The 16,889-nt window shown below is 41.5% G+C and overlaps 1 protein-coding gene across 2 annotated transcripts in view; it reads right to left on the bottom strand.

Moving 5' to 3' along the window:
- MAP2K4 (mitogen-activated protein kinase kinase 4) overlaps positions 1-16,889 on the bottom strand; it is a 139,148-nt gene that overhangs the window by 93,413 nt on the left and 28,846 nt on the right. For both annotated transcript variants that reach the window (XM_045487404.1, XM_045487405.1), the window contains one exon: positions 7,351-7,453. In XM_045487404.1, coding sequence (XP_045343360.1) covers positions 7,351-7,453 — 103 coding nt within the window. The remainder of the gene's footprint in view (positions 1-7,350; positions 7,454-16,889) is intronic.

Raw genomic sequence — 16,889 nt, 5'->3', positions numbered from 1 at the left:
GCTCAGGTCATGAACTCACGGTTCATGAGTTCAAGCCCCGCATTGGGCTCTGTCCTAATGGCTCAGAGCCTGCTTGGGATTCTCTCTCTCTCTGCTCCTTCCCCGCTCATGTTCTCTTTCTCTCTCAAAATAAATAAAACTTTAAAAAGGGGCGGGGGGGGGGGGGATTCTGACACACATAACATGGATAGAGTGTAAAGACATTATGTTGAGTGAAATAAGCCAGACACAAAAGAACAAATATTGTATCATAACTCTACTTATATGAGGTACCTAGAGTGACCAAATTTAGAGACAAAGTAGAACCAAGGCGGGCAGGAGGAGAAACGTGGAGTTAGCGTTTAACGGACACAGTTTCAATTGAGAAGATGAAATCGAGTCCTGGAGATGGATGGCAGTGATGCCTGCACACAAATGTGAATATACTTAATGCCCCTGAGCTGCACATTTGGAAATGGTTAAGATGCTAAATTGCATGTTATGTATATTTGGCACGGGGAGTCAGAAAGAAAAAGTTTCCAGCAGTAAATCTAAACCAGCCAAAAATTAAAAGATCCCATCATATTTAATACACTTGGTGTTTTAAATGTTGGAGTACTAGTTTGTAGCTATAAATATTTCTACCACGACTGCCATTTTATGAAAGTACTCCAGCACAGAAGTTACTAGGCCTGCATCAGAAAATGTCAGAGATGGGGGAAACCTTTGCAGCTCGTGTAGACTCATGGTTTTCACACTTAGGAGCTGAGCAGAGATGTCCCAGGGACTATTTTGGAGAAAGGACGGGCAAGACTACAGACACCTCTCCCAACTCACACACACTTAGCCCCCCGGGCTTTTCCATAACCTCTGATTTGAAGAAAGCACACACCTGGCTGAATTCTTTCCCTCCCTGCCCCAATTTACCATGTACAAGAATGGAAGTCGCTATGCGAATTCAACACCTGAATTGCGATCAGAGTGCCACATGACACATTCAAGGTCACAGGGATAATGATGATGTAAGGATAGAAACCAGGTCTTCCAACATTAACTAAAATGGTTAATCCAAAATAATAAAGTTTAAAAGACAAATTTTCCACAATTTAACCAGCAACAGTGGCTAGATGATTTATTTTTTATTATTTATTTATTGTGGGGAGAGCGTAAGCAGGGACGGGTAGAGAGAGGGAGACCAAGGATCCAAAGAGGGCTCTGCACTGACAGGCTGACAGCAGTGAGCCCAATATGGGGCTCAAACTCATGAACGGCAAGATCATGACCTGAGCTGAAGTTGGACGCTCAACTGACTGAGCCACCCAAGTACCCCCACGGCTACATAATTTCTAATTGCTATTCTATGCTTTACTGTAAAGCTCTACTGAGTAGGCTTACCATGAAATGACGAACACCACTAGCTATTAACTAGCTTTAAAACTTCTTTCAAACGACTCCTAGTGTCCCATAGCACAAACTGAGCCTTTTGACATTCAAATGTCATAAAAATAAATGAGATCCCAGAGACCTTCTTGGTCTCAACAAAGAGATTCTTTTAAATGTGGAATATATGGTTTCAAACCGCTTAGCTCAAGCCCCCAAATATATCTGTACTCGGCATTATTTCTAATACGTATTCTTTTGAGCTAGTGTTTCTTCTTGTACAATTCTGATATGTTGTGAGGATAAAAGGGCTGTTCTTTCAGGAAAACAATTGTATTTGGTGCATTCTCAGGGGTTCTGTGCTCGACGAGCACTCACACATTACTCAGTGCGATGGAAGCAGAGACCTCACAGGAGAATATCTACTGTTGTTCGTGTCCGATTTATATACAGAACATGACTGTAGCACAAGACTCCCACATTTATAAGAACACCGTGGGGTATCAGAGGGGGAAAAACCTACACTTCCTGTTCAGGTTTCTCCTCACTCTCGAAGGACGCACAAGAAAAGTACAATTTTAAAAAAAGGAAATAAACGATGAAGAAACTGAGAGATTCCAGCAAATTTCTGAAGGTCTGAAAGCAGACACAAATGTGTAGACAAAGCAAAACTAATCACCTCTAAAAGAAGGGACTCTAGTTTCAAAGACCTCAGTCAATTGTAGTACAGGACCTTGTTTAGATCCTGCTTCAAAGTATTTTTTTAAAAAAATGAAGTAATTCACTTACATGATGATATTAAAGATTTATTCTACTGGATGTAATAATGGTATTGTGACTGTGTTTTTATAAAGGAGTCCTTTAGGGCACCTGGGTGGCTCAGTTGGTTGAGTGTCCGATTTTGGCTCAGGTCATGATCTCACGGTCTGTGAGTTCGAGCCCCGTGTCGGGCTCTGTGCTGACAGCTCAGAGCCTGGAGCCTGCTTTGGATTCTGTGTCTCCCTCTCTCTCTGTCCCTTTCCCACTTGTGCTCTCTCTCAAAAATAATTAAAAACATTCCAAAAGAATTTTTAAAAAAAGAAGTATATCTTGAAATACTTATAGATAGAATAACATCTGAGGTTTGGTTAAAAATAAGGAAGGTGGAGAAATAGATAAAAACAGTATTGGCCACATTAACCACTAAAACTTCTATGTATTTGTCATACAGATAAATACATACAGATTCATCTATAACTCTCTACTTCTGGATATGCTTGTAACTTTCCATAATAAGGGGTTAAAAAAACAGTAATGGGGTGCCTGGCTGGCTCAGTCAGTAGAGTGTGCAACCCTTGATCTCAGGGCTGTGAGTTTGAGCCCCATGTTTCAGATTACTGAAAAGTAAAATCTTTTTTTTTTTTTTTCAACGTTTATTTATTTTTGGGACAGAGAGAGACAGAGCATGAACGGGGGAGGGGCAGAGAGAGAGGGAGACACAGAATCGGAAGCAGGCTCCAGGCTCTGAGCCATCAGCCCAGAGCCTGACGCAGGGCTCGAACTCACGGACCGCGAGATCGTGACCTGGCTGAAGTCGGACGCTTAACCGACTGCGCCACCCAGGCGCCCCAAAATCTTAAAAAAAGAAGAAGAAGAAGAAGAAGACGATGACGACGACGACTTTCCTTGTGGGGGAGGAACAGTAATAGAGAAAACTACCACCTGTAACACATTGGGAGGGAAACACTCAGCAGAGAGGAGAAATAAACAATAGTCCCAAAAGAATCATAGAGAGGATCCAAAGTTGGAAGGTATGAATGCCTAGAAGCAGAAAAGTTCATTAAAATTCTTTCTGTAAGAAAGGTCCAGTTGGTTCCTCCTTTTCTCTCTACCTCCCCCCACCCCCCCCAAATGGGAAGAGAGCATGTCTTTAAAGAAAATAAACATGCTATCTGAGGAGAAAAAGGCCTCTAATGGTGAATGTTGGCTCTACTCACTCTGGCATCTGAATATTCCTGGCCTGACAGCCAGTTCTCAGACCATTCACAGAATACTCACCTGTATCAGAGCTACCCATCAGCCTTCTAATTTCCTCACTCTCAACTATCAATGGACAACCAAGAATTACAAGACACATGTAAATAAACTAACACAAAGAAGAAAGACAAAGGAAAATAAAACTGACACCCTGAAGAAATGGATTGCCAAGAGGATAGAAAAGAACCTTAAAATTCCAGATAAAGTAGGTGTGCCTGGGTGGCTCAGTCAGTTAAGCGTCCGACTTCGACTCAGGTCATGATCTCGCAGTTTGTGGGTTCGAGCCCCACATCAGGCTCTGTGCCAACAGTTCCAAGCCTGAAGCCTGCTTCAGATTCTGTGTCTCCTCCTCTCTCTGCCCCTCCCATGCTCATGCTCTATCTCTGTGTCTCAATAATAAATAAATGTTAAAAAAAAATTTTTTTTTAATTCCAGATAAATTAAGAATGAGATACTAAAGATGGCTCAGTCGTTTAAGCATCCAACTTCGGCTTAGGTCATGATCTCATGGTTCGTGGGATCGAGCCCCGCATCGGGCTCTGTGCTGACAGCTCAGAACCTGAAGCCTGCTTCAGATTCTGTGTCTCCCTCTCTCTGACCGTCCCCCATTCATGTTCTCTCTCTCTCTCTCTCAAAAATAAATAAAACATTAAAAAAAAAAAAGAGTAAGATACTAAGAAGAAGCCACAATCCACTCATGGAAATTAAAATCAAATGCCAAAATAGAAAATTTCATAGAAGGATCAGTAAATAAGGGAAATCTAGGATACAGAAAAAGAAAACAAAAAGATAAAAAACACATGAAAGAAAAATCAAAGACCCAGGAAATTCAAAAGGTCCAACATCCAAACAACAGGAGACTAGGAAATACATGAAGGAATTGATCAAAACAAAAGCAGCAATTTTCTCAGAAACAGATACCTGAACTAAATAAAATGGTTCCTCCATGCACAGAAAGATGATCCAGACCTAGATAGATCTTCATATAACTATAGAACAGCAAGAATAAAGGAAAAAAACGCTAAAAGTTTCCAGTGATAGAACTAGGTAATCTACAAGTAACATCTGTGCTATAATTAAACAGACTACACACAGTCCCCAAAACTTATCTGTACTTACACTCACCAGAATGTCATTCTCCCTTCTCTGCCCATCTTTCAAAACCCAATTCAAATCTTGCTTCTTTGTGAAAGGTTTCACCAAGTTGTTTATCCGAAAGTGATCTTATCCCCTCCTGCACCATTCATTTGACATTCAATCTGTATTACTTTATGCCTCATTTCTTGAATCTCTACAGCCAACTGTTATTTCTTAGAATTTTATTTGAACTGTTGGTTCCCAGAAAATAAGGACACAGTTTTAAAATTTTAAATCTTACATGCCAGATGGATGTGAGAGTAGCTCCTGGGAGCTACATCTCTCAACTTCATTAGTTGCTTATACTTCACCTTATCTTTCCCTAAATTCAAGAGCAAGTTTTCTATTTATATCTATAACTAAAGTTAAAGGGGGAAAAAAAAGAGTTCAAGCAAATTTTAGAAGGAGGTAACACATATAAATGGCACAGAGGTAGCTTTTTCAACTGCCCACACTGCAAGTAACCAACAGTGGTTCTTTAGTGCCCGATGGTGCACAACCCAGAGAAAGAGCACAGAAGGATCCCCTTATGGAAGGGTGTAGGGAGTCAGAAGACATAAGCTGCCCTACATACTGAAACAATGGTCTTAAGGGGCGCCTGGGTGGCTCAGTCGGTTAAGCGTCCAACTTTGGTTCAGGTCATGATCTTGCGGTTTGTGAGTTCGAGCCCCGCGTCCGGCTCTGTGCTGACAGCTCAGAGCCTGGAGCCTGCTTCGGATCCCATGCGTCCCTCTCTCTGTGCCCCTCCTCTGCTCACATGCTTTCTCTCTCTCTTTTGCAAGACAATAAATAACAGGTTGAAGCGATGGTCTTTGACCAATATCAATGCTAATAGTTTCACCTGTTCCTCATCCACATAATAACAGACCAGCGCAGTAAGAAAATTAAAACAAGGTCTGGGTCTAAAATGTTTACACCCCAGAACCAAAATCTTAAGATTCTATCATAAAATAGAATAAACACTTCTGATTTATAGAATAAGAATGCTTATTACCATGTCCTCTCAAACTTTTAACATCTGCTGGGATGAGACAAGGGATAAGAAACCTAGCTGGTTATAAGGATATTATAAAGTGGTAGGTTTAAATAAAAAAAATGATGGACCCAAATTTTGGAAGAAAGCTTTTTTTTCACCCTGTTTACCGTTCACACACACACACACACACACACACACACGATTTTGTCCATGAATTCCCGAATACATGAAACTCTCAAAGGATGAGAGTACAAGTATGTAAATGTTTTTGCAGTTCTAAATGTAAGTCAGGGTGTTTTTCTGTGTGTCCAAGGGGGCTTTGAAAAAAAAGGAGGGGGAGGGGGAGGACCTGTTAAGTTGGGCGATTACTATATATCCTCTTTCGCAGACTTCAACTACATAGTTCAGCTAGCAACCAAGGTAAATAGAAATGGACCATGTTCAAGAATTAGTTTTGTACTAGCTTTCACCAGAAATTCTAGGAAATGAGGAAGGAGGTTCTTTTAAAAATGTTTCCTTGCTGCCAGAGTTCTGACTAATTAAGAGGTACTAAGAGTTTCCTTCCTCAATATAGCCCCCACTTGATGTTTTCGAGGAGGTAAAAAGGCTGGGACGCTAAACTGAGCTCTGACAAGAAATCTCCTTAGGGACACCAGTCTAATAAAATTAGCGGACCTATTCCCAGTCGAATGAACTGCTGTCACTCTAGTTTTCATTGGTTTAAAGTCACAGGTGAAAACCTAAGAACGAACACACACACACACACACACACACACACACACACACAGCCCCCTTCTATACTCTGATGGTTTAAAAATAACAAAATAGTTTTTAGCATTCCTATTCCAAGACACTCTACCTCCTACCAGTTCGTTACTGTTTGCAAATACGACGCCTGCCAGACATCAAAAGGAAAGAAAGTAGCCATAAATATGCTTTTTTGGGAAGTATGAATCAATTTGTAGTCTAACAAGGTTTGAATAAAAATTGTTAAGGAATGATTAAAAAGTGCAGATACTATATTCTGACTGCTTTTTAAACCATACCTTCTGCCATTTGCTTGCTTTATCGTTCTCAATCCCGGAACTAGGAAAAATTAATTTTATGAACGTGAGTATGAATGTGAAGCCACTGGCTTTGACCCTTCATACTCATGATAGGTCTTGGGGGGTAAAAGGGGGAGGCATCATTATTTAATACATCACTTCAATTCAAAGGTGTCTGTAAATATTATTCTGGAGGTATTTTAAATTAACAGATGTTTCTAATACACTCAGTGACTTTCAGTGATGTTAAAATATCATTTTTACATTTTAATAAAAATACTTAGGGAAAATATATATGTAGGGAATAAATTTTAAAAATATTCACTGACACCTGTACACTGACGGGCACACATTCTTTCAATTTACTGTGACATGAAAATCTTACAGGAATTTAGTTCATCATAATAAAATAGAATGGGACTCTATTTTGTCACCCAGTAAGCAGGGACGATTTGTACAGATCTAGAGGCGAGAGTTATGTTTCCTAAGTACCACTTACAATTTAAATGGAAATCCAGAGGGAAAAGTCTAAACGATAGTCTCAGTTCAGAAAGAGAAAAATGTTGACGATCTCAAGGTATCTGGATCTTCAGCTCTTTTTTCCCTTCAGGTTTAAACTTTAACAAGGAAAATTATGCTTACCTACTTCAGACTACAGAATCAATAATTTTCTACTTAAGTTCAAATAGTAGTATTTCAAATGACCCATAAAATAATGAAAATACCAACCCCTCAACTTGGGAAAATTCATAAAATACAGTAACGTTAAAACCTTTGCTTGAGCTGAGCCTTTTAGTTGATTACCAGAATACTCACATGTGTGGGTTTTGAACTCCTGTAGGATTGGGATTCAGAGTAAACCTTGCTGTAGATTTGAAAGGTGGATTTGCAAAATTCAACTTCAGTGCTTTGCGTTTACCTAAGAAATAACAAATAAAAAGTAAAAGTTTCAAGCACTATAAAAGAGATACCACTCTGAGGGCATAAGAAATTCATACCAAAAAGCAGAAAAATGTGTTTTAACATACAGTTAATATAATATTTTGAAAGGCAACAAAGAATTTCTCAGAATTAAGAAACAGTAAATAAAAATGACCTAAAGTTGTTACTAACTACAAATCACCCGTTATGCTTCAATACAATAGAAAACAACGTTCAGTGTTTCAAGTTTATATTGTTCAGAGACGCTAACACTTTTGCAAATGAAAATACCACTACAAAAATCATTTACCTCAGCAAATATATTGAAAAATACTAAAGTATTACCACCTTTCCAGGGTTACACTTCGATGCCATAGTTTAATGGTTTTCCCTCAAACATAGCATAAATGACCGAGCGAAGAATCTCAAGCATTCTGCAACCATTACAAGCTAAAAAAAAACATCATGGCATGGTCAACTTCAAGTTCAATACACTGGTATTTCAAATAATTATTTATCTGGAGCCATTTCTTTGGGGTTAGGGAAAGGGGAGGTAAGGTACCAATGTTTTACATTATGCCAACAAAACATGTCCAGTATAGAAAAGCCAAAAATTTCAGAAAGATAAAGAAGAGAAAAATACACAGAGTATTATTTATATACCTACAGGATATATGAGTTTTTAAAAATATATATTATACATAAGTCAGGAAAGATAAAGAAAAATATACATAATATTATGTATACACCTACAGAATATATGGGGTTTTTTTAAATATATATTATATATAAGTCCAATTATCCCCAAATAATCATTGTCTCTTGGAAACTATTTTCTGTACATAGACACCCATTTTTTTCTCTACCATTAAAATCAGACCACAATATGTTTTGTAACATGCTATACTCACTGACCATATTCCTCTCTATGTCAATAAAGCTTACAAGATCATTTCTCTGGGATTCTACCGAATGGAAACTCTGTAACAAAGTCAGGTTTGTTAAGCATTTGCAACACATCTTAGCTTCCCGAAGATACTAAGGATACTTTTTCCAGCATACACACCTCCTGGTTTGTTATGCATGTATCTACCTTCCCAAACAACACGTCTACAATCCAAACCCTTTCCCACCCCTTCAGAAGATGTATGGGTTCAGAAGATGTATGAAGGGGCTCCATCTACTCAGCCTGGTGTTTCTGATGACAGTTGTTAAGTTTCAGGGTGCCACACTAGCCGGACGGGACTGCAGGACAAGAGCAGAGAGCTCCTGGCCGTGGCTCCTGGATCAGCTCTGGGAGACGGGCTTTACTAGAGGATAATGTGAATTCCCAAGAAGCCCAGACACATCATTTTCAGAAGTAAGCATGGGGGGCGCCTAGGTGGCTCAGTCAGTGGAGCGTCCGACTTCGGCTCAGGTCATGAACTCAGTCTGTGAGTTCGAGCCCTGCATTGGGCTCTGTGCTGATGGCTCAGAGCCTGGAGCCTGCTTCGGATTCTGTGTCTCCCTCTCTCTCTGATCCTCCCGTACTCATACTCTGTCTCTCTCTCTCTCTCTCTCTCTCTCTCTCTCTCTGTCAAAAATAAATAAAACATTTAAAAAAAGAATTAGAAGTAAGCATGGTACAACATGAATTTTCCACGTAACTTGCCCATTCAGGTGCCAAACATTTATTTTAAATTCAGTTTCATTTGAAAGCCAGTAGAGAAGGGGTTTTCTATAATTGCAAAAGGTTCTCTATGAAAATCGGCAGGTTTGGCTGTATTAAAAAGCAAATTCCGTATACTACAAAAAAAAAAAAACTTAAAAAATTTTAAGGGAAATCTGGGGAAAATCCTTGCAATACAAAACAGGAAACTCTAAATATACATGAAGACATCACACAAGTCAAGAAAAATAGAAAAATTGGCAAGGGTATGAAAAAGTAAAGTTTTGCTCAGTAAAGCAAAACTGAGAACAAATTATGAAAGGCACTAACACCAAAAACAGTTAAAAATTTTGTTCACGTGAAACTGGCAAAACTCAGGTCTCGTTTATATGTACACCTATTTTCCCCCCAATGATAATGGGTTAACGTGACCAGGTAAAAGAATCACTAGTATCACACATTGCTGGTAAAAAAAGTAAACTGATACAATTGTTTCTGATGAAATGTTCAGCAACATACAAGAAAACGTCTTTAATGAACAGGCTCTTTTACTTCCTGGAACTCTGTCTTTAGGAATTATCTAAAGGCAGAGGGCTATCCCCGGGCCTTGAAACCTAACGGAATTTGCTCTGCTGGATTTTGAAACTGCTTGGGATTGCTGTTTCCTTTTTTCCTTCAGTGTTCTCCCATTTTGAATGCGTATCTCTAGAAATGCAATCCGATGCCTGACAAGGTCACTTGTCTTCTTGCTTCTAGGTTCGCGGATGGAGAGGAATCTTGTGTCACAACGGATCATACTCTGCCTCACCCATACCTGATTTGGATGATTCTGATGAGACTGGGGGTTGATGAACTGGTGGCATCTGGATAAGATCTGGATTCGAGCTGATGCTGTGACCTAAGGCTCTGGGGGAAGCCGGAGCACCGAGTATCGTCCGCACACGGAGAAGATGTAAATATTTGGGGGCCACAGGTGGACTGCAGTGAAAATGGAGGCCTTCAAAGATATCAGGTCCATGGGATGCCTGGGGGACTCAGTCGGTTAATCGTCCGACTTCAGCTCAGGTCATGATTTTGCGGTTCATGGGTTCAAACCCCGCGTCGGGCTTTGTGTTGACAGCTCAGAGCCTGGAGCCCGTTCCTGATTCTGTCTCCCTCTCTCTCTCTGCCCCTCCCCACCTCTCTCTCTCTCTCTCTCTCAAAAATAAACACTGAAAGAAGAATTAAAAAACAAACAAACAAAAAGACACCAGGTCCTAATCAATCCCTGGAACCTATGAATGTTACTTTATAGAACAAAGTTTCTGGAATTTAAATTAAGCTCTGGGGGCACCTGGGTGGCTCAGTCAGTTAAGCTCAGGTCATGATCTCACCGTTTGTGAGTTCGAGCCCCACATCGGGATCCACACTGGCAGTGCAGAGCCTGCTTGGGATTCTCTCTCTCTCTCCTTCACTCTCTGCCCTTCCCCAGATCTCAAAGTAAATAAACTTTAAGAAAATAAAAGAAATGAAGTTCTGAATGAGCTCAATGCCTACCAACCCCCCAAATCAAAAGCTGAACACCACGTGTCATGTGGTTGTGTCTGGAACCACCCTATAGGGTGAAAAACCGAAAACACACTAAGATCAAATTCAGGACAATAACAGAACAAAGAATCATTGTGAAAACCATCCCGAGGAAAACACCAAAACTGGCCCTTTCTTCCAAAGCTCAGTTTGAGGGGACAGCAGCTAACCTTTGCAGGCAGACAAAATCTATTACTACAATTAAAACTTAAACTGTTTTCTTGAAAGTAAATATTTACACAAACACACACACACACACACACACACACACACACACATCCTTCCTCAGCACTGTTTTCACACCTGAGCAAAAATAAACTGGGGTCTTGAAGGCCATTTCCCGCAGAAATGAACAAGCACACAAACATCACACCACGTGACTTACACAGGTTAGGTCTGAACACACGCCCTACTTCACCACATCTGCAACTGTCTTGAACGCCGTCCAAGCACATGTTCTGATCGTCCACCAACAAAATACGCTAAATAATTCTATAAAAGTTCACAGCCTCTCTAAGCGGAGGTGATGACTCAGGGCCTGGAACCAGTGCCAGGGGGTGTAGGGGAGGATCGAGTTGCATGGGCTGGTCCTGCAGGGCTCCCACTCTCCAAAGGCTGACCATTTGGAGATGAACTCACAGGGCAGTTTTGAGGAGGAGAAGGACGGTCCCAGAAAGTCAGTCAAAGACGAGACGTGGGGAGAGGCAGAAAGGAGCAGAGCAGTTTTTACGATACTTCAGAGAGGCTATCTCTGTGGACATGAACATTGTTTCCCCCAGCATTTCTTTTTTCCCCCCCATTCACTTTCTCTAAGTAAGAACCTTTATTATGACTGGTTCTTATCTTCTCTTTCTCACCCCGAAAACCTAAATCCTAAAGGCAACCCGTCTCTATGCCAGTTATTTTTAGTGACAAAACTACACACAAATACGACATTAGAGCAACGGGGATTTTTTTTTTTTTTTTTTTTTTTTCAAAAGCCTGCAACTTCTACAGGGAGTAGAGGGAGTAAGGAAGGAAGTTTTCCTACAAATGGCCTATGGAGATTTTTAGAAGCTAACAGAGATTAAGTTATTTGTACAGCAGGCTTTAAACTAGTTGATCAAAAGAGATTATAAACTTGTGATTGTAATTCTCCCTTTGGGGAGACTGTCACCAAATAATCCCCATCCCTAACCAGTCAGAGATAAACAGAGCCTCCCCTTTATCTACAGCAGAAGAGAAAACAGCCATTGATCAAACATCTTAAAGTATTCATAGGGAAGGAGTCTCCTGTGAGCGAAGACGGTCTTTGTGTACCTAAAAACTAAGTTCAGTGCGGCTAATAACAGAAAATGCTCTCAAATGCGTATTAGATCGGTCTGAGAACAAATTTCACACAGATTGCCCCAGACAACACCGATGTGGGTCAAATTGGCTAGAATAAATTCTTGCCATCTGTAACCAAGAACCCTGACTGTTAAGGACAACAGTGTGTGCCCTCGTCCCATCATCATACTTCCAAGGCACTGCTCTACCCCTCAGGGTAATACTGCCCAGCTTTTCTCATGCCGGCTCATACAGGAAATGAGGACACCTGCTTGGCACACCGGCAAGACCAGAATCTCCGCCAGCCCACCGGCCGACCCAGGTGGCTCACAGCCTCATGTCCCACTCAGGCTCGCCAAGGACTGGGGATCGACCTCTCTGCACCACCCTTTGAAGGTCTGGTTTCAAAGCTCTGCCTCAAACAACCTCTCCCCATCGACATCCAAATTCTTCCTCACGCTTCTCATGAAAGACACAGTCCCAAGGATGGGATCTTCAAGAACATTCAGAGCTATGATTCTGAAGAACAAGGATTTGTCCACTGATATCCATACTCAGTAAGGCCTAGGAATGTGTTTGGCTTGTATTCTGACCACAGAGCAACTCACAGAATTTTGAAGGTGGAAGATATCTTTCAACTTTACTTGGCCTTAAGCAAGAAGACAAAGGAGCCATCCCTGAATATTGTACTCCACCAACTTCTCAAGTGATACAAACCCTTAACATCACTTTCCACAATCGGCTAAGCTGGCCCAGTAGTTGAGTTCAACCTTGGTCAAAAATTCTATCCGAGAGCAGCCAAGAGTCTACCAGTCAACTATGCAAGATGACCAGTCTTTGCAATCTAGGTCACCAAAACATCCTTCCCCGACCTTCCACAGATGAGGAAAAAGTATTTCCTAACACTATTTCTATGTCCAAAACGTCAGAACCAGCCTGTCCTCAGAGAGACACTATGTCTACATGGGGTCCACCCTGTTGCTCTCTCCCATCCTTCTCAAGCCTGTTCCCATAATCAAATTGTGAGCAATTTTGTCCTAAATGTTTAACTAGCTTAATTTATCTTTGAATTCTACAAATCACCTGTAATAGGTAACTACGACGAAATAACAGTGCAACAAATATTTGTTGAATTCAAATTATTAATTTTTTTTATCAACATTGCACTAACCTCTCATACAACCTAGAGGGCTTATTTTCTTTTATTTGATCATAGGAAAGCAAGATTCTGTTCCTCTGATTCAGATTCTTCCCACCCAACCTGTAAGAATGGAGACCATCTCTAAAATACTGCAGTCAATCTACGTGCCTTCGACACGTGATTTCACCAAATTTGAAATAGTAACAGCAAAACTTCCCATTGCTGGTGGCAATAAAGATCACTGAAGGATCCAATGATGCATCGAGAAGTTAGCTTTTTTGCTGTAATATTAATGCATCACTTCAGGTTATGTGGTAGATTGTTATCAAAATAGCCACCAGTGAATCACCTCTTTAGAATGTGACTATTCCCTGCCTCTCTAATCAGGCTGGATTTCAGACTCGCTGGGACCCCAAGAACACAGCAGAAAGGGTTGTTGTAGGACTTCCAAAGTTAAGCCTTAGGAGGCCCCACAGCGTCCACTTTCACCCTCTTGGAAAGTGACCACGTCTAAACGTGAAGCAGCCCAAGTAGCATCCTTGATGATGGAAATCCACATGCACAAGGTCCAGAGGGCCCAGTCATCCCCACTGAGCTTCGTCTCCACCCACAGACCTACTAGCTGAATACAGACACATAGCAGAGCTCAGGTTAAACCAGCAGGACCACCACCCGACTACCAAACAGAATCACGAAAACGTCACAGTTACTCTTTAAAGCCACTACTCAGAAGCCAAAGGAGCTAGGTAGGAATCATCAAAAAACCAGTAAGAATCAGTCTCTCTGGGGATCTTAAGAACCCCCACTGCCACCACTAGGGATTTCCCAGAACCTAGCAGAGGAAAAAGCGAGAACTGAAACTACGATGTACAAATCACTCACAGAACACCTTCAAAAACATGAGCGATTGACCTACAAGTACCCAGAGCATCCCGCCAGGGGACGGAGGGGTGAGGACCGCCTGAAATTCTCATTTCTCCCTTGGCTCCAACTCTTCATACCTCATTTCCAAACGGAGTATCCGGAGTAACTCGTTCAATTATCTGTAATCACTGGCTATAAAATGAGGAACACACAGTTCCAGCTACACAACTTTATATTCGAGTAATTTCAGAAACGAGAAAATAAAATGGTAAACAAGGACTTACTCTCGTTTCCTTTTCTACCTAAATTACTACAGTGATGAGGGCCCTAACTTCTTTGATAAGCTCAAGAGAAGGGCAGGACACGAAGGATGTTAGACTCGGAACTGTCCGTTATGTCCCAGTCTTGCAATCTTCAGCAATCTGAGCATTGAATGAGTCACTGTCGGCTAATACCATACCGCGCCTCTCCTCCTCCAGCCCTGGGTACGTAAGAGTGAACGAGTTCCAAAAATTTATAAAATCTCACTTAGAACTCTGAACTCCCATTGATGTCGCAAAACACGGTTATTCATCCATACAGCTAAGCAGTTTGGAAGGTGGCTTGTTCTGGGTAGAAGAGATAAACAAATATATGCCAACAGGCCCTTCTGGCACAGTTCAACACTTTTGTGTGGAAGATGGATTTGGAGGAAGTCCAACGTAGTAATTCACACGGCCAGAGGTAGAGAAACGTCACGGTTATACACAAGCTATTGTGCCAGGCAGTATAGACAAAAAAAACCGATCAGGCAGCTGGCTGACCTACCCACAAAGACTGCTTTGTTTCTCACCTTAGCAAAATTAAAAAGGAATGTGGTGGGAGGGGGCTAAATGGCAGACTAGGGGAGAAAATTACTTCTGCGAGACGCTAAATGATGATCACTGAAATACTGATAAAGATGACACAGGGCTATTTCCGCGGTCAAGCAATTTACACATCTGTAAAATCAAGACAAAAACAGTCCCTTACTGTTTTCACTGCTCTGGTGATGCTGCAGGGAGGAGTCATATACCTTAAAAATACAATGGCTGGTAACGAGTAACGATGAAAAAATGGCAACTAACTGTGAGATTAGTCAGAAGTACTGAAACCCAATTGAAAAGTTGATTAAATTATTAAATTCTCTAAAAAAGAAAAAAACTGGGAAAAATTGATACCTTTTAAAAATTTTTTCCTTAATGTTTATTTATTTTTGACAGAGAGAGACAGAGCATGAGCAGGGGAGGGGCAGAGAGAGGGAGACACAGAATCCGAAGCGGGCTCCAGGCTCTGAGCTGTCAGCACAGAGCCCGACGCGGGGCTCAAACTCCTGAACTGTGAGATCATGACCCAAGCCGAAGTCGGACGCTTAAATGACTGAGCCACCCAGGCACCCCTTGTCTGATACCTTTTAAACCAAAAACACGTAGGAGCAACAAGAAAGAAATGCGACTGGCTCTGTAGATTCCCTTTAACTACTGTGCCAATAAAAGTCCCTGTTCTTACCCACAGTCAGCATCCCAGTGGTGCTCAACCAGAAACTAGGAAAACCAGTGGTGAAGCCCGTCTACCTAGTCTTGGAGTTCAGCTCTTCCACTTACTGGCTATGCACTCTCAGGCAGGTGACGTCATCTCTCTGCCACAGGCCCATTCCTGCCAAATGGGATTGATAGTACCTTCCTCAGAGGGGGGCTGGCAGGAGGAAAGGAGTTACTGTGTAGGTCAGGGTCAGCCAACCATCACTCATTGTTTCCCACCTTGTATTACCCGCTGGGTGCAGGTTTATAGTGGCAAGGTCCTGAACCAGGGTGGGTGGGAGACCACTAACACCAGTGCTTCCTAAACATTAAGCATCTTCCTCATCTGATAAGCTCGGGCCTCAGAGGCTCTGTTGCCAAAGAAAGAACCGAAACGATTCACTCTCTGCCTTGCCAACCTCTGGCGGATGATTCACGGACCTCTCCTGGGGTAGACAGATTTTTTTTTTTTAACCTGTAATATCGAGAACTCTGCTATTTCTCTATCGGTGCCTAGAGGGGTACTGCTCTGACACAATGGCATAACAATTTCTAGCAGATTCTATGGACTCCAGGCAAAGGCAAAAGAAGCATTTTAGTTTCTGTAGACTACATTTTACTATGAGACCTTATTTGGTTAACAAAAGTCTTCAGGGAGAGTGTAAAGGCTGAAAAGCCCCCAACTTGCTCCCAAAGCTGATCAATCAACAATTAAAAAAAAAAAAAAATGTTTTTAGCTCATTTTCTATCACAGTAAAATGGGGAGTTCATCAAGTTTCCTGGAATGAAACAGACAATCTGCCCTAACATCCTTCCAAACCTAACATTAGAGAGACTCGTGATGATTCTTCGTCCCTTGATCCCACTAACCATTAACTCTGACATTGATGACATGAGCCCCTCTATGGTCACCAGTGATTTTGCCTCAATTATGCACAATGTCACTATTATGAGTTTCTATGTGCAGCCACACCTTTGAGCTAGCATTTAAGCCAACAACACCTGCTTTGATCAGACTCTGAGCCGGATGTCTCCTACCAACAAACAAATACAATTCCTCAGGCTAAACTGACCAAGTCCTGATTAGTCCAAACTCTTTAAAAATACCAGAGGGACAGCTAATTCAGGATGACCGATGCAGCACAAATGTCAAGGCTTTATTGAGATAAACAGGACTTCAGATACTCATGCGGGTAGAGTCAACAGACTGTCCAGCAGAACTTGCTCTGGATTCCCATGGTCCCGAGTGCTCCTGTGAGGGCTGCAGGTTCATTAAGGAGATAAAGAAAACAACTTTGTACCTTGGTACTTTTGTCTAAACTACATAGCCCCAGCTGAAATGACCCACTGGGGGGGCTGGGAGGGTTGG

Source organism: Leopardus geoffroyi, chromosome E1 (assembly GCF_018350155.1).
Source record: "Leopardus geoffroyi isolate Oge1 chromosome E1, O.geoffroyi_Oge1_pat1.0, whole genome shotgun sequence".
In the NCBI taxonomy this organism is placed as follows: domain Eukaryota; kingdom Metazoa; phylum Chordata; class Mammalia; order Carnivora; family Felidae; genus Leopardus; species Leopardus geoffroyi.
The sequence above is the reverse complement of the archived record's forward strand: the minus strand, read 5'-3'. Positions and strand labels throughout refer to the sequence as shown.